The sequence below is a fragment of the Lucilia cuprina genome, chromosome 2 (assembly GCF_022045245.1).
Source record: "Lucilia cuprina isolate Lc7/37 chromosome 2, ASM2204524v1, whole genome shotgun sequence".
NCBI classification, from domain to species: domain Eukaryota; kingdom Metazoa; phylum Arthropoda; class Insecta; order Diptera; family Calliphoridae; genus Lucilia; species Lucilia cuprina.
Window position 1 is genome coordinate 53,465,291 of NC_060950.1, and position 27,281 is coordinate 53,492,571.

General features: G+C 31.7%; 1 protein-coding gene and 1 long non-coding RNA gene across 6 annotated transcripts in view; both read left to right on the forward strand.

The window, feature by feature from the left end:
• LOC111675010 (leupaxin) overlaps positions 1 to 27,281 on the forward strand; it is an 88,801-nt gene that overhangs the window by 46,622 nt on the left and 14,898 nt on the right. For 3 of the 5 annotated variants that reach the window (XM_023435707.2, XM_023435703.2, XM_023435708.2), the window contains exons 2-6: positions 6,411 to 6,628; positions 6,701 to 6,998; positions 9,740 to 9,884; positions 9,954 to 10,045; positions 10,111 to 10,241. In XM_023435707.2, coding sequence (XP_023291475.2) covers positions 6,411 to 6,628; positions 6,701 to 6,998; positions 9,740 to 9,884; positions 9,954 to 10,045; positions 10,111 to 10,241 — 884 coding nt within the window. Of the gene's footprint in view, positions 1 to 3,121; positions 3,296 to 6,088; positions 6,241 to 6,410; positions 6,629 to 6,700; positions 6,999 to 9,739; positions 9,885 to 9,953; positions 10,046 to 10,110; positions 10,242 to 27,281 lie in introns of those variants that run through there. The other 2 variants (XM_046949225.1, XM_023435706.2) reach the window with 2 other exon arrangements.
• LOC124419493 lies at positions 13,149 to 14,079 on the forward strand. Its single transcript, XR_006940648.1, has 3 exons — positions 13,149 to 13,413; positions 13,465 to 13,669; positions 13,735 to 14,079. It is a non-coding gene; the product is annotated as an uncharacterized LOC124419493 (long non-coding RNA).

Sequence of the window (27,281 nt, forward strand, 5' to 3'; positions counted from 1 at the left end):
TTTTAAATCTTTTTTTTTTTGCTGTACGTTGTGGATTTTGGTTTGGCATTGGCACTTTGAATTATAATATAAATACAGGTGTTCTATGTTTTATTTCCACCAAAAAAAGAAAATGTGTTTGTATATATTTTAATGTGTTTATATTGACAATATTATTATATTTTTCTATTAATTAATTTGTTGACCAATATTAGGCCCTCAAAAACAAATTTTATGAAATTTTTTAGTTTTATTTTTAAATGATTTGTTATCATTGACATAAATAGATTATCAAGTTTGATTAAATTTAATTTATTTTCGATTTCGGGGAACCCCGAGAAGTTTTAAATATTTGTTAAAAACTTTCATTTCAGTGCTAAATATTTGCTCAACCTGCAAAATTTGGCAAAATTAAAGTTTTTTCTTTTTTTTGAAATTTTCTTTAAAAATGTATTTACAAATTTGTTTGCATGTCTTTTCGCTATTAAAACATATTTTTTTTAATTTTTATATTTGAATATATTTTTGTTTGTCCATATCACCACCCTCCCCTTCCAAAAAAATCTTAAATTAGAAAGAACTTTGTATAGCTGCCAATATGAATTATAAAAATTTTCAATATTAATTGATTGATACGAATATGATTGAATCAAGTTTTCATGTTCATTTATTTATAAACTATGTTGTTACTTATGTTGTTGTGTGTATTTGTATTATGTTTTCAATATTTTATTAGGTCAAAACTACTTTAAAGATCATTATTAGCAGACCCAACCCACGAACAGCGACAACAACAAGAGAAAAAGCCATTAAACATTTTGTTAAGTTAGTGTTACCACAATATTTTAACGCAATTATTTAGAATGTTGGAGGTTTTTTATCGTTGTGATTTTTGTATTAGAATTCATTCATAAATTGAAAAATTAACAGACATGGGTAAGGAAATAGCATGACAGTAAAATTCTTTACGAAGTTAGACAGACAGTTCAAACTTTAGAATGTTTATTTATCGTCCAGTATATATTTATAGTCCATACTATAGACCGATCTTGTTATAGTCCAGATTACAGAATAACTGATTAATCTATAGTCTGGACTGATCTATAGAACGGACTGTTTACTCTACCTTCTATTTTATTATCTATTACGCAGATTATATACTGATTTATAGTTCAGGCTGTATAGTACAGACTATAAACTGATCTGACTGTAGATTGTTCTATATTCCAGGCTGTTCTATTATCTAGGATTTTAACTGATCTATAGTCTTTACTATATACTAATCTGTATTCCAGATTATAGAATAATCAATAGTCTAGACTATAGACTTATCTATTGCGCAGACTACAGCCAAATCTATTGTCTAGACTTTTCTTAAGTCCAGACTTTAGACTAATCTATACACCAGTTTATAGACTAATTTACAGCCCAGACTATAGACTAATCTATAGTCCAAACTTTAGACTAATATATAGTCCAGACTATAGACTAATCTATACAGACTATAGACTAATCTATAGTCCAGACTATAGACTAATCTATAGTCCAGACTATAGACTAATCTATAGTCCAGACTATAGACTAATCTATAGTCCAGACTATAGACTAATCTATAGTCCAGACTAAAGACTAATCTATAGTCCAGACTATAGACTAATCTATAGTCCAGACTATAGACTAATCTATAGTCCAGACTATAGACTAATCTATAGTCCAGACTATAAACTAATATATAGTCCACACGATAGACTTATCTGTAGTCCACACTATAGACTAATCTATAGTCCAGACTATTGACTAATCTATGGTCCTGACTATAGACTAATCTATAGTCCAGACAATAGACTAATCTATAGTCCAGATTATAGAATAATCTTAAGTCCAGATTATAGACTAATCTATAGTTCAGACTATAGACTAACCTATAGTCCAGACTATAAACTAATCTATAGTCCAGACTATAGACTAATCTATAGTCCAGACTATAGACTTATGTATAGTCCAGACTTTATACTAATCTATTGTACAGATTATATACTAATCTATAGTTATCTGTAGTATGAACTATTAATTAATATATATTCTAGATTTAATTCTGGAATATAGGTAAGTTTATAGTCTGGACTAAAGAATAGTCTATAGTCTGGATTATAGATTAATCAGGACTATAGATAGCTATTACAGACTGCAGTCTGATCTATAATCTCGACTAAAGACCGATCAGAATGTAGATTGATCTATAGTACACTCTGTAGACTGATCTATATCTAGACTATAGTTGATATAGTACAGATTATAAAGAGATCTGTAGTCCGCACTAAAGACTGATCCATAGTCCAAACCATAGGCTGTTTTATTACCCAGACTAAAGACTGATTACAGTTCAGTCTATGAACTGACTTAAGAATGGAATGATCTACAGATCAGATTGAAGATTAATCTGTATACTGATCTGTAGTCTTTAGTCAGGATAGATCTATTGCACTTAAAACACTATGTATACCGAGATCGCAATTACATATTCTACTATAGTTCTTGTTCTACAGTTCAAGGTTAGTCTATCTGTCCGTTTAAGACCTAAAAAGCGAAGTGTGCTATTTACATAGGCACGCCTATAGTTTTGCATAAACAAGTGAGTGTGAATGTAGTGGGTGTCTTGTCTCAAATCTACTTAATTCTTAAAGTTTATTAAATAAATGAAAACAACGTTATTCAAATGTAATAGTAATAGATTTCAGCCAAGTTTATTAAAACCATATAGAAAACAAACAAAAATAGTAAAAAGTCGAAAAAAAAGTTTATACAATTTCATTAACGTAAAATAAAACTATTTTAGATGATTATCTAATATACATTTTTTTTGGTCTATATCTTTTTCTATCAACCATCGAACCATTGCCGCCGACACCACTATCAAAAACAAAAAATAAAATCAATTTCATTTTTTTCGCACCAAAATTGAAGAAAAATGTTTGAATATCCAATTCCTTAATTGGTTTGATTCGTGTTTTTGTCTCGCTGTCTTATAACAAAATACCATTTTTGTCTGGATTTTTAAACCGTTAACATCAATTTTTGTAGTTGTTGTTGAAAAAAAAAATGTGAATTTAAAACAAAATATTTTATTTATAGATTTGTGATCCAAAGAAAAAAAGAAAATCGCGAAAAGTGTGAGAATTTTAAGCAGGAATTAAAAAAATTACTATAATTTCATAAAAAAAAGTTTAGAAAAAAATGTCTTCAAAACTTTTGTCATCATCATTTTATAGTACCCCTACTGATTGTTTTAAAGTGGGCGAATTCGAAAGACGTTTGGGTAAGTTTTTTGTTTTCCAATTCGTGTAATAATTAGAAATTGTGTGAAATGAGGAAATTATTGCAAATTTTAAAGATATTGTGGGATTTTAGAAAATAATTTGTGCAATTAAATTGTTTTTTTAATGCCAATTTGAAGGCATTATGTCTTACAGCTTGATTACAATCGTGACTGCAAACGATAAGCGACTGAAAGCACAAATATTTTTGACATTTGACTAAAAAATAAATTATTATTTTATTAACAATCTACACAACGAAGTAGGCCTTGTGACTGAAGCAGTTCACTTCATCAGTCAAGGTCATCTTTAGTCTTTATAGTAGAGAGCGGAGCTTAAGAGAGGTGGAGTTCCCTGAGAGGTGGAGTTCCCATGTTTTACTTCACGGCGTTTAGATGGTTCTGAAGAAGCTTTTGTTGTTGTACGAATGAGAAGAATAACAAAACAAAACAAGTTTCTGATTATGGGAAACGCCTTACCGCGAGAGAGATGAATGATATGATTTCTCTTTCTCTCTCACGTAAAATCAAAAGTTTCGCAAAAAAGTTTCCTAGTGTTGACCTGCAGATAGATGACAGAAGCGATAGGGGCCTTTATGTATTTCCTTCGCTTCACAAGGTTTTTAATGATCAGCAGTAACCTTTCTTGGATGGTTGAACATAGCCTCTGGAACTTTAGGGTTGTGATAAGTTGATAATGGAATGTTAAGAAATGTGGATGAGGAGAATAGCCTCAAAAGTCTTTACGATAGATGACAGAAGCGATAGTGTGCTTTATGTATTTCCACCGGTTTACAAGTTTTTTTAAGCGGGAATCTTCCTTGGATGGTTGAACATTGCCTCTGCAACTTTGGGGTTGTGATAAGTCGATAATGAAATGTTAAGAAATCTGAATGAGGAGAATAGCCTCAAAAGTCTTTACGACAGATAACATAAGGGATAGCCTCTGCAACATTAAAAGCGATGCAGGGTTGTGCTAAGTCCGATAATGGAATGTTACGAAAATCTGCGGACAACACTTCGCCTTACCCCTCTTGGTCTACACATACTGAGATCGTGTTATTAAGGACAATATTATTATTGTGAATAACTGGATAGAAGTGATAACTGGAGGAGGAGAATAACCTCAAGAGTCTTCACGATAGATGATAGAAGTGATATTGGCTTGTATTCTTTTACTTAGGTCCGCAAAGTTTTCCAAGATTAGCATGGGGTCCCTTTATTTTTGTTTCACAGTTGAATGGCCTCTGCAACTTTAGAAGCGATACAGGGTTGTGATAATGTAATGAAAAGTGGACAACACTTCGATTCGCCTTACATCCCTTGATGTAAAGGTGATCGTATAAAGAGTTATGCAAAATCTTTACTCTATTATCCTTCTTAATCGGTTTGGAAAAAGACCGAACCGTGAACCAAAACTTACCGACTGCTAAACTTAGATTGCAAATCTTCTTTTAATCTAACCATTTTGTCCTTATTGGCCAACCGGCTGATATCGATGTTCAGCTGCGCAAGTCATAAGTCGCCAGAGTTGGTATTGCGAATATCATCTCTTTCGTTCGCTAGTTTTATACTTTTCTGAGAAGTTCACTACAGGAATTAAGGTGGATGTAATAACACGTGTTTTAGCGGCAACGCTTTATAGGTTATGGTCAAACAAAAGTTGAAATAGTGTATTTTCATTTATAAAGTTACACACTGTTGTTTGTAACGTGTCTGCTGCAAAAAGTTTAACAACTTTTGACGCGACGGCAGCTGATCAGGGTTGTGTTTTGTGTAGGTTAAGAATCAACTAAAATTTCACCAACTATAGAGGAAAATATGATTTTAATAGTTAAAAAAACAATAAATGAAATATCAAAACGAGGTAAGGTGTGTAACTTGCAGCATGTAAAGCGCAAAAGGTTTAAAAAGCATAAACAGCGTAGCCGCCTCAATGCGTATTGTGTACTTCCACCTTTAGTGGATCATTAAATTGAATTTTTAAAGAAGTATATGATTTTTCTTTATGTTTAGATAAAGTCGGACATATCTAAATAAGGTGACAAAAGTTTCGAGAATTACACTCCATGGGGAAAAAGTATGGTTTCGTGATATAATACCATTTACAATTACTTTAGAACGGTCGTAAATAAAACCTAAAATCGGTATATAAGATATAACTTAAAATCGTATCGATTTTTTTTTGTGAAAATTAAGAGCGGTTGTTTTCAGATAATCCATATTCTGGAATATGTTCACATTCCAATGTTAATATTATTCCATCAGTCAAAACATTAGATACGATAGTTTCAAAACTGGAAGTTTTAGGCATTAAACTTTATTTTGATGGTCATTTCAAATTTAGTAAATGATCAGGCATCACTCAGTCAATAAACTGTAAATAACTACATATATGTAGATAAAGTTGCAAACTTATAAATATAAACAAAATTCTTATTTCCCACCACTGATTCCCCCCAAAACAAATGGGCGTTTGAAACCTTTTTTTTTATCTATTGGTTCAGTAACCCTTCCCTTCCCTATCTTTGTCATTACTCTACTTTAGTCTGCACTTTAAGTTATAGATACATATGTATGTATTATTTTGAATGTCTCACCTTTATTTTCATACGGTAAAACGTAAACATGTACTCGTTCGTACCGCACTGATAAGAAAATAAAAACACTTATTACGTGCATGTGGTATGAAAAGATAAAAAAGTGTGAGCTTTATTTATTTTTCACTTTTTTTCCAAAGAGGTTCAATTCTGGTTACATACAATTTTTCAGTTTATTTTAATGATTAGTAATGCACGGAATGTTTTAAAGAACAGTTATAGTAGTTTTAAAAGAAATCAATATAAAAAACAATAATATTAATTAATAATTATAATTAAGAAATTGCACTTTGTGTTTGAATATATATTTTGAAAACATGAGTAATTCTGGCGATTATGATAATCTTGGTACATATAGTGTTTTTCAATATAATTCTCTTAAATGATGGTTGCTGTTGTTGTAAAATAAAAGCAGACATTATTAATAATAATAACAATTTCTATTTATAAACTTTAAATAGTAATAATAATAATATTTCTACAACAAAAGATTAATCAAGTAATTATTTTCCTTTCAGATGCTTTACTTGCCGATTTGCAAAATAGTGTGCCTGGTCATCAACCTCAACATCAGCAGCAGCCTCACTATGCTACCACACAAACAGTGACATCGGTTCAACAACAACGTCAAGTACCACAGCCACAACATCATCAACAACAGCAGCAGCAGCACAATTATATAGAATCTTCATCTGGCTATGGAAGTCTTCGCGGCAAAGCTCCTCCACCAACACAGGTTAGTCATACATTTCTTTTGTTTTCTATCTTTACAAAAGGCATTCGTTACTTATCTTCTTCAAATATTTAGCCTATTTATCAAGAACATTATTCTGAAACACGCACATCGGTATCACCCTCTGCTGGCCAACCTCATCATTTGGGCGGTTATAATGGCATTGGCAATAGCAATTCTTCTAGTCATTATCAAAATCAAGGAGCCATACCTCGTCAACAGTACAATGGTACAAATGTTGGCGGTATGGGTCCCACATCCGCCTCATTACATCAGCAGCAGTTGAATACGGCTAGTAATTTATCGGAATTGGATTCATTGTTGCAAGATTTGAGCAGTGCCCGATACAATGGCAATGGTTATGATAGAAAAGGTTGGTATATGAATTCATTTTTAAGTAGTAGACTAAACTTAGTTGAGTAGGAAACTTTTGATATATGTTAACAACTTAGGAAAATTGTGAAAGCTCCGTAATTTGTTAGTTTAAGTTCTTCAGGTTGTTATAACTCACATACAGCAAGAGTTACATTTGTATGAAGTAGAGAGGAGATAAAGGGTCGATAAATATAGAAAGGTAACAAGTAAAGAAAGAAGTAGTGATCCAACGGAAGCAATAAAATAGGAGAATGACCGAGAACTAAGAACTGAAGATGGGATTAGGAAAAAAGAACTACGTTCCTGTTAAGATCAGTGCGATTTAACGTTCCAATAATAGTGCCTGCCAGTATTCGTTTACGATTATATTTCACAGCAGGACAACTACATAGGAGATGCGCTATCGTCTTCTCCCCATCCTCATTGTGACAGCACATACAGATGCACAGCAATTAGGGAAGTAATATCAGCTTTTGTGGCAATAAAATAAAAATAAATTTGTATATCCATCAAAATTTTATCCAAATATCCAAATTTTTCTTAATGGCTAATATTTAAGCTTCAAAAGTACTACTGACCATTTAGTCTAAAAGAGATCTTGGTCGCAAAATTTTTCAATGAAAAATACCAACATCAAACCTGTTAAATATTTTTATCAACGGTTACTTTAGAAACGTCTTCGGAAAAATTTATCTAACTACAATATAACGCATTTAGAGACTCCTCCGATGAAGTAGAAAGGAGATTAAGGGTGGAGAAATATAGAAAAGTGACAATAAGAAAGGAGAATGAATGAGAACCAAGAACTGAAGATTGATTAAGATGATTAGTTAAGATGAATGCAATTAAAACTTCCAATAATAGTGCTTGCTAGTGATCGATCTCGATTCTTTTCCTCAGCAGGACAAATACGTAGATGTTTCGCCATTGTCTCCTTTCCATCTTCATTATGATATCTCCTACAGATGCACAGCAATTAGGCAAATAATATCAGTTCGTGTGTCAGTATAAATTCGTATATACAAAAGTACTTCAGGCGATTCGGAGCCCCTTAATGGCTGATATTTCAGCTTAAAGAATACTACAAAGATCATTTAGTCTAAAAGAGATCAAAGTCGGAAAATTCTTCAATGAAAAAACCAGATCCAACCCCGATTAATTGGATCAACTATGTTGTCGTCGGAGAAGTCTATCTAACTACAATTAGAGATCGTAGGAGATCGCCCACCATAAAAGTTTTGATACTATTGAGAACCAAATGGATCAATAGGCCTCTAATATACCGCAACATCCTCAACAAATGGCCAACCTGTGGTGACGTTCCACAGTGATTGTACAGCCAATCTCACATTACAGAGTCATGAAGATCTTAGATCTTGTTTAGGGTGAGATGGCACAGCATCATGATCTCCATGACACCGAACCGTACTTATTCTGGTCTCTACATTACAAAGTCATGAAGACCTTAGAGCTTATTTAGGATGAGATTGTACAGCATCGTGATCTCCATGACACCATACCGTACTTTTTCTGTTCTCTAGAAGCAGTATATGATCCTTTTTGTTATTATTTACACTAAGACCACAGCCTGTTCCAAAGGTAGTTCCAGATGATTGTCAGCTTAGAACTATGTTTGACAAACTTTCATTGAGCGAAGATGCTATGTGGAGCCTTTTTAAAGAGCTAAGAGTCTCCCAAAAACGATTCTAATAATACTTTTCTTAACAATTGAGCAATGCTGAGTCCGAATCTGGGAATAGGAATGTTTGCGCAAATATGGCCAAAAACCAGATGCGGTGTAGATGTTTTTTTGTCTGCATATTCGGATTCAGTGCTGCTCAATCCTTGAAATTACATCTATCTTTGAATTGGACCTATTATTTTTAACTGCAAAGTATTAAGTCCAGAACAGTAATTATGATGTTAATTATGTTGTTATCGCAAAGTATGGCCACTTGCGTTCATTTATTTCTGTAGCTAAGGGGTTTTGACCAATTTGCGATAGGAGCACCGCTTCAGGATGGTTTTAGGCAAGAAAATTTTGCGTCTCTATCAGCATTTATCTCGCTGTCTAGAATTACTCTGCTATCCCTTAATTTTTGGCCTCATTAACACCTAAATATGTCCAGTAATTGTGTTTTGCCGGTGTTAGTCCCGAACTTTGTTTTCTGATGATCCAATAGAACACGGAGTCTGTGCGAGAGCAAACAAATATTATCAGTTCATGCAAAAAAATTCGGGTTTAAGATTTCATTTTCCACCAAATTTCCTGGCTTTGGTTCGCTAAAGAAAACAGATCTTCATCTGCTGCCACCAGGACCAAGAGAGGTTACAATATACATCCACTTTTGACTATTTAAAGATCCGAAAGTTTTCCCTTATATAGAAGCTAGTATCGGTCAATGGCATAGCATTTCACAATCAGAGAAATAGGTTTATCTGGTATCACTCTTCTATATAGTACTGACCAAGTATAGAATTTTTAATGCAGGCAAAGGACTTCCCGAAATCTATAAAAAGTAGATGAAGCTAGAAGTACAACTTTACACACAGATCAGTATCTATACGGATGATATTAATTTCATCCGTAGCCGAATATTTAGTACAAAAGCCAGCTTGACATGTACTGATGAAACGATTGATTGCTAATAGTTAACACATAGATTGAAATTGATAATACCATGTAGAATATATTAGCTCCAATGAATTATTACTAATTTTATTTCATATTTTTTACAGACACGTCAGGTCCATCCGGTTTTCATAGTACGCCATCATCTAAATACAATACTTATAATAGTTATGCTTCCGTAGAAGAACGTCCAACTGTAGATAGTTTATTAAATGAAATGGATAATGCCTCTTTATATGCTGTACCCAATGGGTAAATATTTCAATAAATTATAATTATTTAACTTAATAAAATATTTATAAACTTAAAATTATTTTACAGAGCACGCACTAAATCACCAACACCTGGCCGTCATGTTACCATTACTGTACGTGAAACTAAAACTGAAAATCTTGCTGGACCCGAAGGACCAGGTATGTATTTTTTGTTTATCGTTAAATAAAATATGTTTTTATGTAACTTTGGATTTTTCTTACAGTGAGACAAATGGAAGAGAAAGTTGTTAAACAAAAGGATTCCTTTACACCAAATAATGCTGCCCATCAAGCTTATGCTTCATCGGCAACTAAAGAATTGGATGATTTAATGGCTTCACTTTCAGATCTTAAGGTAGGTTTTGATAGAAGTTCTTAGATTTAAAATTTTAAATAGTTAATTCAAAAATCAGTAAGTTAAGAAAGGAGTACTCATTATACTTTCTTAAAAAAAGTTGGGCATTTCCGCATAGACCGTAATAGATGCCGAAAACTTAATTGCATAAATTTACATCGAATAAAGTTTTTTTCGTATAATGTTTAGAAAATAACTTTGAAGCCAAACCATCTTTAAGTCGCTTGTCTTATAGATCATCGCTTAGAATACACCTATGCAGCTATCGAGCCTGTTGTGCGCTTTTTTATTGGAAATTGTGGGCGGAATAACCTCATAATGCAATCTATGAAAGGATATAATTGTTCAATGTTCAAAAAATCAAATTCCTAGAAGTATTTTCTTAAAATTTTCCAATCAGAATTCTTGACGGATGTAATATTTGGAATAACATTGCTTCCGAGAATTTTCTATCTAATTTCGACTTTTCATTAACGCATTCTTTACATGTGTCCACTAAGAAAACCTATCATCATACTAACATGTGAATTATTGAAGCTGGAGGCTTCTCGTCCTAAAATCCCACTGTTCTGTTTTCCTAAGAGGCCGCAAGATATTCTCCTGCCAATATTTTTAATTCACACCTCATTGCGTCGATAAGTTTTCCTCCATCAGGTTGATTTTCTCAAGCTCCCATTTCTTATTAGAAAACAAATTGACTTTCTTCAATTCAATTCCTTAGAAAACAAATTGACTTTCTTCAATTCAATTCCTACTAACATCCACTATGTTGTATGTAAATAGAAGAAAATGTAGAGAAAGATTGAAAGATTGATTCATACTAAAGTATGCCAGAGTATTAGATCTAAAGTTTCTAGGAAAGCTCATAAATGAAATGGAGATTGTTGTTTTCGTTTCTACACCCCTCATGTGTAGTTATGTAGCTTCAATTGCCTCCAGAAAAATTCATTTGTGAGAAGAAATTAGAAATACAAGAAGAGGCCTTTAGATGAGATAATAATCTTTAGAGGATAGGGAGAAATAAATCAAGAAATAATAGATATACCACCCAGTATATCATCATAAATCGCGTTCATGTAATTCAGTTTAAAAGAGTTGATTACCCTAAGAAATATATCAACTTGAAGACACCAAACGAGAAAGTAAGTTAGAAAAGTTGGAAAGAAAAGTGTGGAATCAATGAATTCCCATCTAGGTAGAGAAAATTATACATAGTAATGGAAAGGAATATTATAAGACCTGTCGCCTAATTAGCACAAGGAAACTTATACTGCACCTAGCTACATCACACATAGATTATCATGCAATGTTTTCCCTAGTCATATTCGACTCAGACTCTGAATGGTTCCAATTCATCCTCACACAACCTACAAAAATTCTGTGTTATCGGTCTAATTGAAAGGCTTATATTGCGAAGTGACCGGTTATCACCCTACTAGTATTCGCATACTCCTCCTACCCATTCATAGTAATATTGAATAGCAATCTATTCTACTGTTTTACTGGTGCTTCCTAATTTATCGGAGAATAACATGTAGTAATTACAAATAGGAGTGTGTCCAACGATCTAAATTCACTATTAGAGCGGATTTCTTACTACTCAGTTAAACTATGCTTAACTTGCTGTTAGATTAAACTCGGAACTAATTAAGGCGGACTTTAACCGATGATTGTGTTTTTCAGTTTTAAATTTAAGTTCAGTTAACTTTGTTAGTATTGCCAACTTTTTTACTCAAAAACATAAACAATGAACAGCTGTTTTTTGCAAATAATAATGTGCAAATAATACATTTTAAAAAAGTGTTAAATAAATATTTTAAACAATAATAAATAAAACAAAACAAATAAGAAAATTGCATTTTACTTAAAATATTAAGTTTTTGTTCTAGCGAAATCATTGTTTTTGTTAATTGTGTTTTCACACTTATAACTTAAGTTTAATTGGCCATTAACACTCAGTTAAACTAAGATAATAAGGATGGGCTTTTCAGATAAAGATAATCTACTTTCTTTGCTTAAATCTAGTTAATTATATGTTTTGTGTTTTTAAGTAAACAGTAACGTTACTTTTTATCTTAGTTTAACTGAGTATTATTGGCCAAATAAACTTATAGTTATAAGTGAGAAAACACAATTAACAAAAACAATAAAACAATGATTTCAGAAGAACAAAAGCTTAATATTTTAAGTTAATTGTAATTTTCTGATTTTTTCTGTTTTATTTATTAATGTTAATTTTACATTTTTCCAAAATTTTTCATTTTCAAAAGCAATATTTGCAAAAAACAGCTGTTCATTGTTTATGATTTTGAGTGAAAAGTTAGCAATACGAACAAAGTTAACTGAACTTAAACCCATAACAGAAAAACACAATTATCGGTTAAAGTCCGCCTAAATTTGTTCCGAGATTAATCTAACAGCAAAATAAGCCTAGTTTAACTGAGTAGTAAGAAACCCGCCCTAAGTAACGTTACTGTTTACTAAAAAAAACACAAAACATATATTAAACTAGGTTTAAACAAAGAATGTATATTATCTGGAAAACCCGCCCTTAATGTCTAAGGGCGAGTTTTTCTGATAAAAGATAATCTTCATTCTTTGGTTAAACCTGGTTTAATATATGTTTCGTGTTTTTTAGTTATCAGTTAAGTCTTAACTGTTAAGATACTTATTATCTTAGTTTAACTGAGTGTAAAACATAATATTTTAAGTAAATTGCAATTTTCTGATTTGTTTTGTTTTATTAATTATTGTTTTAAATGTTTATTTAACATTTTTCCAAAATTTTCATTTTACAAAAGTATTGTTTGCAAAAACAGCTGTTCATTTTTTATGTTCTTGAGTGAGAACTTGGCAATACTAACAATGTTAACGGAGCTTAAATCTAAAACTGAAAAACACAATCATCGGTTAAAGTCCGCCTAAATTTGTTCCAGGTTAAGCCTAGCTTAACTGATGAGTAAGTTTATTTGCGAACTTAACACAACCTAATTGTTTTCATCCAAGATAGCTCAAGGAGAACTACAACTACTTACTAAGCTACAATGAACTTTCATATCCCTTTCCATATCAATTTCACAGACTTCCAGATTGCTAAGAACTCTACCTGTTAAACATTACATTCACCCGAAAGTCTATACGATTTAAAGCACAAATTATAGCTTTATTGAGGGTAAATATATATAAGTAATCTTCTTTATAGCTACCCATCGTACATTCATAGGCAATGATGGATCAGACTACCGATGTGTTAATTTACGAGTCGATTGTGTATGGCAACTGGCAACGCACCTGAAGTGGCAACCTACATACGTAATCGACCCACTGGTCTATTATGTCGCTGTGCTGCACACCTTTGAGTTTTATTGAGGGTTATTCTATAACTAATCTTCCTCTTACTAATGTGTAAATCCAGTCTACCAATTAAGGTCGGTCCTATAAATTCTAACAACTTTATAATAATACTATGAATCCATCTCGTCACTCCTTGTAGATATTACAGCGTTTCTCTATGGATATTACATAGTTAAGAAAATCAAAATAAAATGCTTGCTTTAGCATTTGATTTGCGCAGAATTCTTATATTATGTCCATCTATCACTGAATGCATTCTGGGCCTGAGTACCTTACAAGTGTGTGCTCATATAAACATTGTCCTATAGACAAATTATTACCTTTAAGAAAGACCTATAGAGGAAAAGACAGCCAAAAGGAGTTACTGACAGCTTATTCCAGTAACTCCCAATTCTTTTACATAAGTATAAGTGTGTTACTATTAAATATCTTGTCATGTGACATTCATGGACTAGTTCTGAGATTCATTGGATACGAATGGAAAACTTTAACTATCAATTAGTTATTCGACAGTTCCTTCCAAACATGTCTTCCATTATAATTGTTTACAACATACAATTTCCTTTGACATTTCGTTATTCAGTTTTAAATTAAAATGTAATTGTAAAATACATATAAATATTTTGTTTAATTATTGACGGTCTATCTAAGTCCTTAACGTGTCCAAGAAAATATGACGCTTGTGTTATTTTTGGTCTTCACCTGTTGAACAATAATTAAAATTGTTTCATATTATTTATAAAATTGCAAAAAAAATATATATTAAAAGCTTTATGATAATCGAAGACATAAAATGCAATTTTAACAAGAAAAATTCATAACAATTAGTTTGCAAAAAGACTAAAATGAATGATGAGAAAAATAAAAGAAATTTTTCGTTGTCGACAAACTTAATGGGCTGCTGTCTGGTAAATTACATGGTCTTCTTCAAAAGACCTATAAATATGAATGACAGCATTGTACTACAAATATATAAATCGAGAAAAGTGTTTTCGGTTCCTTTACTTTGCAGTCGACGAAACAGTAAATGCTTTTAAGATGGCCTTCGATAATTTACAATTGGTACTTGTATGATGTTATCGATTTTTGTAAATTATTCTTTTAAAAATTTCTTAATGTTTGTGTAGGTTAATAAGGGACTATTAAACAATAATTTGATTTAATTTAAATTTAATTAAAATTTATATTTCTTTTTTATCACATGACTCATTAATTTCCCTTCCTTCCTCCACATATTATATAATCAACCAACCAACTCTGGAAAATGTTTATGGATATGTCAAAAATTTGTTTATTTTTTTAATTTTCTCATTTATTATTAAAAATTTATTGTTTATTTTTTTCTGTTTCATATTTCTATAAATTTTTATTAAAATGTTTGATGTGAAAAAGATAAATACGAAATATTTTTGTTGCAAAAATATCGCATTTAAAAAAACATATAAAATTTATTTAATTAAAAACAGAAAAATCATAATAAATTTCAATATTTAATGGTCTATTTTATATGGCGACATTAACAAATTTAACAAGATTAATGTTTGAGTTTATTTAGTGCGGCTAATTTTAGTTAGCACAGATATATATATTTTGCCATTTATTTGAAATCTTATATCAAAAGATTTTTGATGAGTTCATAATTCAGTCTTAGGTTAAGACTATAGATCAATCTATAATCAAGACTTTAAAACAGTCTGTAGTCAAGATTTTAAAACAGTATAAAGTCAAGACTATAGATCAGTCTATAGTCAAGACTAAAGATCAGTCTATAGTCAAGACTATAGATCAGTCTATAGTCAAGACTATAGATCAGTCTATAGTCAAGACTATAGATCAGTCTATAGTCAAGACTATAGATCAGTCTATAGTCAAAACTATAAATCAGTCTATAGTCAAAACTGTAGATAAGTCTATAGTCGCGACTTCGGATAAGTCTATAGTCATGAGTCATGACTATATTTCAGTCTAAAGTCATGACTATAGATCAGTCTTTAGTCAAGACTATAGATCAGTCTATAGTCAAGACTATAGATCAGTCTATAGTCAAGACTATAGATCAGTCTATAGTCAAGACTATAGATCAGTCTATAGTCAAGACTGTAGATCAGACTATAGACTAGTCTATAGTCAAGACTATAGATCAGTCTATAGTCAAAGACTATAGATCAGTCTATAGTCAAGACTATAGATCAGTCTATAGTCAAGACTATAGATCAGTCTAGTCAAGACTATAGATCAGTCTATAGTCAAGACTATAGATCAGTCTATAGTCAAGACTATAGATCAGTCTATAGTCAAGACTATAGATCAGTCTATAGTCAAGACTATAGATCAGTCTATAGTCAAGACTATAGATCAGTCTATAGTCAAGACTATAGATCAGTCTATAGTCAAGACTATAGATCAGTCTATAGTCAAGACTATAGATCAGTCTATAGTCAAGACTATAGATCAGTCTATAGTCAAGACTATAGATCAGTCTATAGTCAAGACTATAGATCAATCTATAGGCAAGACTATAGATCAGTTTATAGTTAAGACTATAGATCAGTCTATAGTACAGACTATAGATCAGTCTATAGTCAAGACTATAGATCAGTCTATAGTACAGACTATATTTCAGTCTAAAGTCATGACTATAGATCAGTCTATAGTTAAGACTAAAGATCAGTCTATAGTCAAGACTATAGATCAGTCTATAGTCAAGACTATAGATCAGTCTATAGTCAAGACTATAGATCAGTCTATAGTCAAGACTGTAGATCAGACTATAGAGTAGTCTATATTCAAGACTATAGATCAGTCTATAGTCAAAGACTATAGATCAGTCTATAGTCAAGACTATAGATCAGTCTATAGTCAAGACTATAGATCAGTCTATAGTCAAGACTATAGATCAGTCTATAGTCAAGACTATAGATCAATCTATAGTCAAGACTATAGATCAGTCTATAGTCAAGATTATAGATCAGTGTATAGTCAGAACTATAGATCAGTCTATAGTCAACAGTATGATCAATCTTTTGTCAAGACTGTATATCAGTTAACGAATAGCATACATCCTCGTGTTACATTTAATACGACTACCAAAAATTCAAATATCCAAAAATATTAAAATTTTCACTAAAAATAAAATAAGTTTTTATTAATTTAAAGAAAAATCTTTATTAAACTTTAAAGTTCAAAACAAATTTTAAAAACCAAATGATTTCTTTCAAAGACAACTTATAACTAAAAACGGGCTGTTGTTTAGGAGGTTTTTTACACCAAAGAAAAACTAAATATTTAATATATCATTTTAATTTTTCTAGATTTTGTTTAACATAAAACAAATTGTCTCATAAACAAATTAACAAAAAAAGAAACATGTTTTTTCTCTAAATATTGTACCATTTAAATTCTATATGTATGATGAAAACATAAATAATATTTATATATATTTTTTGTCTTTTGCTAAAATAAAATAGAAAACTAAATATTAAAAGAAAAATAGATATATTCCAAAAATAATTTGATACAGTTTAAAAAAAGATTATTGAAAGAAGAAAATTTTCAGCGTTTGACTATTGAAAAGCGCACAAGATCGAGGTAGTACCACAAGTACAACAGCAACAACAATAGAAATAAAAAAAACAACAGCCAGCCATCAACCATAATTCAATGTCACTGGTGACACTGATTCCTTCCAACAAGTTGACACTTGCTAATACTCATTTTCAAAATAAAATGGATTTTATAATTTATATTTATGGCAGATTTTAAAGTTGGACAAAAAGTAGGACGTGGGTATTTCGGTTTCAGTGATGAGTTTGTAACATCTTAAAAATATGTATGTCTATTATGAAGATGTAGGAGAATAAAGGCAAAAGTGGAACGTAAGCAGAGTGTCGAATGAGACTTGCAGATTTCTCTTTTAGATTCATGTCTCCGGTAGGTTAGTAGATAGTGTTTTAGTCTGACAGATGGGATGTCATAAGTTCAATTTCCACAATAAGCCTTGAAAGGAAAGGAGCAATCAACAGCGCCCATGGAGGCCTAAGTATTCTTAGATAAAGAATTAGCCTAAGCCTTCCTTTAGAAAATAATGAAAAAAATATATATAAATGAATTCGTTTGGGAGACCCCCCTTGGAGGGGTTGTGTACTTAAAACGCAAATATCGTTTAGATTTTCAACTCCTAGATAAGTTAAAAAAAAGATTAGTACATGAGAGAGCTCACTGGAGTGCTCAGTGAAACACGTTTGCAATTCCTCGGAAGTGTAAACGGACCCTATAAGAAGACCACACCTGCTTGGTACACTGAAAGGTGGAGATAGAACGTGTGCGGAATCGTCAGATGATACTTGCACTAGCCTCCGTTAGGCTAGTACCTAGTTAGTGTTGTAGTCTGACAAGCGGGAATTCGTGGGTTCGATTCTCATCATAGGCATTGGTTAAGTAGCAATCAGCAGGCCCCATGGAGGCCTATAGAATTACCTTTAGTCTAGGACCCCATTTGAGGTCCTAGAAGATAGACTGACTCAGATGCAAATATTGATCAGATTTTCTACGTTGAAAAAAAGTTTAGTACATGATAGAGCTCACTGCACTGAGTTCAGTGAAACAATGCGTTTTCGAAGGTATCCGATTCTTTGAAGACCACACCATCTCTGTACACTGAAACGTGGAGATAGAACATATCTCAGTGAAAAGCCAAGGCTATAGATTAGTCTATAGTCAAGACTATAGATCAGCCTATAGTAAAGACTATAGATCAGTCTATAGTCAAGACTATAGATCAGTCTATAGTCAAGACTATTGGTCAGTCTATAGTCATGACTACAGATCAGTTTATAGGAATCGTTGGATTAGACTTGCAGATTTTCCTAGTCTGACAGACAGGATATCGTGGGTTCGATTCCCACAATAGCAATTATTTGAGAAGCAATCAACAGGCCCTACAGAGGCCTGAAGGATTAACCTCAGTCCTTCTTCTTGCTTCTATTAATATCTCGTAAAAATATGCTTCTTGGCGGAATGTTACTGTTACTTAGAACTGTGAGTAGTACGCGATAGTAACTAGTTAAAAGGATGCTTAAAAGATTCATAACGAGTCATTGAGATAAGTGGACCACTAAACCAAATGTGTTACTAATTTATTAATGGAAATTTTTCTTTCATAATTCTAATGTATCGATGTACATTTGATCCAATCCATTTTATCTGCTGATAAGCTCAAATCTCGAAATATTCACACCTCAGAAAACCTATTCTCATATCTTTCGCTAGAAATGGTGTAGTGCACCTACAATTCGCCTTTACCTAACAATTATATTCAGCTTGTATTTTGTTATATTTTGGATTATTTGGATTATAAAAAATATGAATTTAATAGTCAAATGTAATAGTCATAAACAAACTAATACACTGAAGGAATACGAATCACAGACGACCTCTTCTATGGACAAAAACGACAAAGTAAAGGACAGGCAAATGACCACATAAAGCAATAATACTCACTCATACGACCATACAGCATCATCAAAAGAACACATGAGTGCTGGGACAGACAAGCACCAGAATGGACACATACATATCAACAAAACATATAAATTAGATTTCTATTAACAACAAAATTTTTCTTGTTTTGTGGTTGTTGTAGTTGCTATTGAGACTAGCCTCCTTCACATATCCACCCGCGTTCATATGATCGTGAAAAAAAACACAACAACACAAATAAACAACTAACCGGCCGCTCTTATTAGCCAATGATGTTGATTTTTTGGCAATAAATTATAGAATATATAGAAATATAAACAATATTGCACACGGCCACCATCAACCAACCATCATTTTAATATAGTTCTTTTGAGTATTATCACCAGCATCATGATTATGATGATGATGATCATCATCATCGTAAAACACTGCCGCTCGCGCTTATTAAATATAGTTTTTCATTACGCTTCTTAGTGTTTTTATTTTTAATAATATTTATATTTTATGTTTTTGTTTCAATATATTTTTGGTTAATATTTTTTTCTATTTTATATATTTATGTTTTATTTTTTCTTGTTTAATTCTATTTATTATGGTCCATAACAACAAGATATCTAAATAAATGCAATCTTATGCAGAGACCATATTTCAGTTTAATGGATATGTATGTTCGTTATCTCCAAAAATGCGACCTGTAGTTTGATTAAAATGCTTACAACCTCTTTTTGGGGTTCAGTTGTATGGGGGCTAGGTGAAATAATCAACCGATGTTAACCATTTTCAATAGACTTCGTCTACGGTACAATAGAATATCATGTGTCAAATTTCATTGAATTTTTACCAAAATTGCAATGTTTACAAGCCCTATTCGGGGGGCAGTTGTATGGGGCCTGGTGAAATAATGGACCGATCTTAACCATTTTCAATAGGGTTCGTCCCCACTAAAGTGGTGTAAACTATAAAAACTCCCTGGGATATTTTTCCCTCAACTTTACATAAAACATGCAAAAGGAAACAAACTCCCATCGTATTATTTTTCATAATTGAACAATAATTCCCTTGAATATGTATCAATATCGAATGAAGCTTGTTCTAAAATCAAGGTTCTATTATGAACCGATCCTTCTAAAAGTTGTTACAGACCGATTTTATTTATGTCATATCAATGTTGTATGGTTATCACTACTTTTTTGAACATTAGATAGCTGCCAATTGATGATGAAGATGGATCTAGATTGAACCAACCTTTTAGCATTCAATGCTGTTATTATAAGCTTGCAATAGAGGTAAAGAGGTTTTCATCCTTAATGAAGAGCTTCGCATCTGTTACTTAATTTTTATCAGTCCTATATAGACAGGAGATCACAATATTAACGCCATATTGATTAAATTGGGTTTTATTGAACTTGGCACTTGGCCACTAATAGATCAATTGACATCACTGGAATGGAAAATCGGGTGTGTCTCATGTCTTAGTAATTTTGAAATATTGTTTTTAGCACCATTAGTGGAAGGAAGTATAGAGTGAGTAGTGTTTATGGACATTTAATTTTAAGTTTTTCATATCGGAAGTGGGGATAATTCTGCCCGAAGTTTGCCAGCATATAAATCTCCGATATCATGTCTTCTGCAGAAGTTTTCACAACAAAATGGAAGAAAAATGTTCTATGCACTTTCTTTCTCTTTGTCCGCCTTTTGTAAAAGTTTAATTCGAGACACTAGAAACATATTTTTTGCACGATCTGACACTTTTATTAGACCTCGTCTGGAAACCGCGAAAGAAACAAGTAATATCTTTTTAAAACCACCCGAAACTTTTTAATATTTTACAGCTCTGCTTAATGTGGCGAATTTTTTTTTTCGATAATTCCGTACAATTTTACGTTTTAATATCATTCTTATTTTACTTATTAAATGCTTTTCATTGTCATTGAAGCGCGTTGAAAATGAAAAGAATGAGACAAAATATTGTTGATCGCATTTCGTGTTTATGAAAATGTTTAACAATTTTTAATGAAAAAAATAAAAAGCAAAGAATAGTATAACGCGTTCGTCGACAGTCAAATACATTTATGATCTTCATAAATGTGATCACTTCTTTGACGCTACTATCAACACTATTAAACCATAATAGTGAGAATGTTTTAGAAGACTACATAGAAGGGGTGGAATGGGTTGTAGTGTACACTTAAAGAAATAGTTGTTTATAAAATATTGAAATTGTTATCGGTGATCGGTGATCGTGTTATGCAAAAAATGTCTTAAATGTAATTGGATTTTTTCCTTTTTTGACGCAATACATTTTTATTATCAGAACTAAAATGTTGTTGTTAGTTTCTCATTCTCACTTTCACACAATAATGCCTCTTTTTTAATCCTTGATCTACATATTTTCAGGACTAAAAGGGATGTATAATTTGTTTGATTTTTTTCTTTTTTCTCAATGGGCGTAATAATGTCTCAATATTCTTTTTCAATATTCCTTAATGAACTAATTGAGAAACAAAATGATCTGTATATGATCAGAACTTAAATTTTGTTGTTTTTTTCTTAATTGTCGCAATTATGACTTCATACTTTAATATTTCTTAAAAGAACTGATCATGAACCAAAACGATCTGCATACTATCAGAACTAAATTGTTTGTTGTTAGTAGTTAGTTTCTCATTCTCTCTCGCTCTAACTCAATAATGCCTCTTTTTAAAAGTCCTTGATTTGTATATTTTCAGAACTTAAAGATGTCTAAAATTTGAAAGGATTTTTTCTTTTTTCTAAATGGTCGCAATAATGTATCAATACTTTTTTGTCCATATTTCTTAAAAGAACTGATTATGAACTAAAATGATCTGCATATGATCAGAACCTTAATGTTGTTAATAGTTTCCCACACTCTCTCTCTCTCTCTCTCAATGATGCCTCAGGAGTAAAACTTTCTCGTTGATTTTATGTGTGTAGTTTAAAGGAGCGCTAGAACTAGTTTGCTTTTTTGCTGTTATGGATCATTTAATTCAATACTTTTCAAATGTTTTCGAACCGTCCTTGGTTTCCAATATTTTCTATTTTAATTGCCAACTGTTAAGTTTGTATATACTTCCGTTTCTTTGTTGATTAATTGTATTTTTCTCAGTGTAACAATAGTTTTTGTTTGTTAACTCGTTAAAAAAAAACAAAGTCTTTTTTGCTGTCACTTCTTCTTGGCCAAAAACAAAATCTTAAGTTTTCCGACTTGTGTTTTTTTTTGCACTTCTCGTGCCACCAAATAAATCCACAAAAAATATGTTTAACCTTCAGTTGCTGATGTTGATGGTGATGTTGAGAGTGAGTGTAAACAGAAACAATCTGTTCAATATCTGTTGGTTTTATTATTTTTTTTTTGTTGTTTATTTGTATCTTTCTTATTTTTCCGTTTAAGAAAACTTGTTGCTTTGGCCTGGTCTGTCCGTCCGTCCGTTTTGCTATATGTCTGTCTGTCCATTATTTTGTCTGCCTATTGTATAGATGTCTTGTTATACATTTTAATTTAAAAACATATTCGCATGTTCGTTTGTAAGTGCCTGTATTTGGCTGTTATTTTCTTTCAATCAGTGGGATTTCCTTTTTAACACCCCCTCTCACCCTCTCAGCGGTTCCATACAAATCGAAGGAATTAAAAAGTAATAAATGTATTTTTGCAAAAATACAATATTAAAAATAAAACATACAAAATTTTGTAGAGTAACGTGTGCCACCGTTAAGCACATTTGTTTTAATTTTTTTTGTATATTTTTTTGCTTTAAGTAATTGAAATCAGCACAAATCAAACGTAAATGTGTATGTCATGAGATTTATTTTTTGTTTTATTTATTTCTATATATATATTTTTTTCAATATTTAGTGGGGAATTCCTTATATGATGAAAATTCAAAAAATAGAAAACATTTTTGCACACCCCACTTTGCCATACTCCTCAACACAACACAACACGACTCGTCGCATCGCGTCGCTTTGCTAAAACGTTTGGCGCTTGAGCACAGCAGCACCTTGAATTTAAAATTTTGTTCATTAGTTTATCACTAATGGACTTATACATAAATTAATTAAATATTTCACTTAATTGGATTTTAATAATTTCATGGTGTTGAAAATTAATAAATTATTATGAATATTATACATGTGTTCATTTTGCACTCGTCTTAGTTGACAATTTGTTTTTAAGAAGAAACCTTCTCATTTGTGCACAAATTTCTATCCAAAACAAAGTCCAAAAATAAATGGAATTTTTTTATTATTTGTTCATAAAATGTTTAAAAATAAAAACTGTTCTTTTTTCTAATTTCTGATAATGGAATCAAAAAGCAGAGATACTATCTATCTAATGTTTATAACAAATCTTCCACAGAGTCCTATTCCATGATAACTTTCATAGTCTACTTAAATATATCCTTATGTTACGTGGGTTTGCCCGCTAGTTCTCTTCGAGGCCTTGTGGTCCATTGTAATACACTTATAATTAGCATTCTCTTATGTTGAGAGTTTAAGCCTTTAATTTTACTAGTGAAGCATCTCTCATACAGTTCAGACATGGAAAAGAGCTCTACCAAGATAGAGTAGCCTGTGATCTTATCAGGCAAGGCAGCCACATAGAACATGTTCTACCGATTGCTATTCTTTCTCATACAAACAACTTCTAAAGTAGCTACAAATGTCCAATCATACAGTTATTCCCCTGGGAAGTCTAATCAAGTTCTTACTAAAAGACAAGAGAATCCTTGTCCTATTCTTTATCAGAGTGGATCAGAGCAGTCTCGACATTCACTAGATATTTGACCACCTGAGTTCCCTCTCCAAAAAAACCCTGTCATCTATTAATTTTGATAAGGTCAACAGTGAAGGTGACGACCCTTTGGTGACTTATTTTATTTTCACCTGATGCCCCCATTTTCTGGAAAAATATGACCGTAAGTCCTCTTGTCATTTAATATTTTCCATCGACATTTTGATCACTTTACATAATTCGCTACATCCAAACGGGTCATCAACCTTTCATATATAGTGAGCATCGGTTAACCCTTCCTTCCTTACAAGGACTTCTTCTAATTAATACATATTGTAGATTGTAAAGTTATTCGTCGTGAGACTTAAATGGACTAAAAGAACTTTTCATATCAATTATAGGCGTTTTAAAGCTATTACCCATTTAGATGATGACACAAACTGAAGGGACAAAGAGATACTTCACGTTTCCCTACTAAGACGGTAACGCTGTCTATAAGACTGAAGAGAATTAGAAGAAAATATTTGCACAAACAATTGTGTATGCTAGAAGGTTGTTGTCGTTGTTCTAACAGAGAAAACTATACAATAATATAGTTGGGGGATTCTACATCAATGTCCAGTTCTAAAAATTGTATTACTTTACCTGGATATGTCCCAGGCAGGTTTTATTCTATGTTTGGGAGGGACCTTCAAATATGACTTTCATGAGGTATCTTCCGATCGCAAAAATGAATGTCGTTCAAAACTTCAGTATACGAGGACTGATCTAATGGATCCTGCACATGTCTATGTATGCTCTCTCCGTATATGTGAAGATCCTTTCTAACATGAGTCGGAGGAGTATCCAATTCGATGACATTCCAGGAGAAACTTTTTAGTCAACATGACATTGTGTTTCTTGAGTGGGGGGATCTTCGAGGCAGCCTTAGAATGTTATTTTGTGAGCAACATATATGTCATACATTGGCCCTTGTAATTCACCGAGAATAATCGTGAATATGACGATGAGTTGCGACACTTTTATAACTCATAGTTATAATATTTAAGAAGCCATTCGACATCCCAGTCCTTTGTTTTCAATAGCATTCCGGTTATCTATATTACAAAAGCCTGCCATTTAAGGTTTTCTTTTTTGTCTAACACAAGATTGACACTGAAGTTCGACAATAACCATTACTCATTAATATAATAAAGGACACAGTAATGTGTCATAGGGTTGTAGGATCTGGAGTATGGCGACTATATATAGATAGATTTGTGTAAAAACTATCTTAAAGCTATTTTCAAATTCCGAGTTAAAAATCAAATGCAGAAAGACAAAGATTTTAGAAAAGCTTTATGAACAATGATAATGTGTGACAATGAATGGATGAATATGGACTCATCCTGCTATCTTGACTCTATTAGAGTTCCAAGCACAAATATTACGTCTTATTTTTGGCTCCGAAGCTGAAGAAATACGAAGGTCGAATGATTTCAGTAATACTCTTCGTAAGGAAACATACATTTTTGTAAGAAACGTTATTGAACCAACAAGAATGTAAATAGACTTTTCCATGGACTTATTAATAGACTGTTTCAAAACTAGTCAATAGTCAAGTAAATGGACCAGTCCAGTCGAGTAATATTCAATAGACTTGTTATAATAAAAAGGCAATAAACTAGTTCATAGAATAATCAATGGAATAAACCTTGACCTGACCATTCATCAGAAAAAAGACTATTTTTAGTCAAGACGAGTCTATAGACCAAGTGCGGATCCACGGGGGGAAAGGAACATTTCAACACTTCCCCCAAAATTGAAAATATTTTATACAAAATATAAAAAAAAACAAAAACTCGAGCTGGATACGCGGCTGCTATAGACCTATATAATAGTTCATAAACCAGTCAACAGATAAGTCCCTAGAATAGTCAATGGATTCCTTAGTCCTAGGCAAATAATCTAGATAATGTACTAATATATAGAATAGTCAATAGTCAAGTTATTGGTATACTCCAAACACTTGGCCATAAATGTACTAGATCATTCACTAATCTGTAGTCTAGGCTATAACAAGTTGGTAGATTGGTTAGTGTGTTAAAAATACCTAAATGTAATTGAGTACTTTTAACCCTAAAAAGTACTACATGTAAGAATTATATATATGGAATTTAGAGCAAGTTTTTCCTTGAATAGATTAGATAATTACGGTAATTTAGGTTCCAGTATTTTCAACTGCTACAAGTTCAGTCAGAGTGCCTTTGATTGTTTAGAAAACTTTTCCAATCGGTTGTTATTTGTATTAATGCTGATCGTGTTCGCTAGGATAATTGACTCTTACTATACTAGGGTAGAGTTAAGACTTTATCAATGACTTCTGCAGCCACTATTTGGTACAAATGTCTTCTATGAAGAGAGAAAAATTATTTTCCGGTTTTAAACTTACGCTCTTGCAATAACTATCAGTATTATCGTACTCTAATGAAAAATAACGTTTTGTAAATTATCGTGAGTTTAAAATACTCCTCCGGTTTGACTCAACGTTTTAAGAGTTACATCCGATGTATAATTTTCAAAAAGAAAGTAAATTATAAATATTTTTGGAAAATATCTCGTTTTATTTCACTTTTGAAATATGAAAACAATTTTCAATCTTTTCATATAGAAGGACGGTCCAATTCAGTTTCCTTAATTTTGGGATTGTAACTCATTCAACTACTAATTGTTTTGTATTATTTAAAATATGTACCACTTTTTGTCAAATCACAAATCAAGTTAACCATCTAAACCTTAAAAATAAACAGTTTATTAAAATGGTCCAATTATTTTAGAGTCCCAGAAGAAAACCCAATTATTCTTTTAATTGGGCTAAACAACAGAAACAAAATTAAAAATATTTCATTGTATAAGTGAATTAAACAAAATTTTTTATAGCGAATTTTCCGCAAAGTAAATACAACAAACAAACAAATAAAGTGAAAATGTTCACCTACACACACAAATTAAAATGAAAATACTTACATAGAAACTGAACCGATCGGATACGAAAATGCGTACGTATAGTTTTGTGTTTTTGTAATATAACAAACCAAACCATTCATACATACAACAAAAGCAACAAACACAATAATAATCATATATTTTTGGCAATGATAACGACGAATGCGAAGACGTCGACGATGCCGCATAGATATATATATATATTTGTTGGTGGGACTGATCCGTTTAATTGTTTTTGTTGTTGTTGTTGCTGCTGCCACAAAAATATAGACAAACGTCGTGTGCAAAGCGTTTATTTTTTGTTTCTTATTTTTTTTTTTTAATATTATTTTGAAAATGTGTGTGAAAATTGAAAAGAAACTGTGTTGTTTTCTCGATTCTGTGACGCTGACAGGCAAAATAATAAAAAAGAAAAACAAGAAGAAGCTAAAGCAGCAGAAGAAAGAAAATTAAAAAGTTTTTGAGACTAG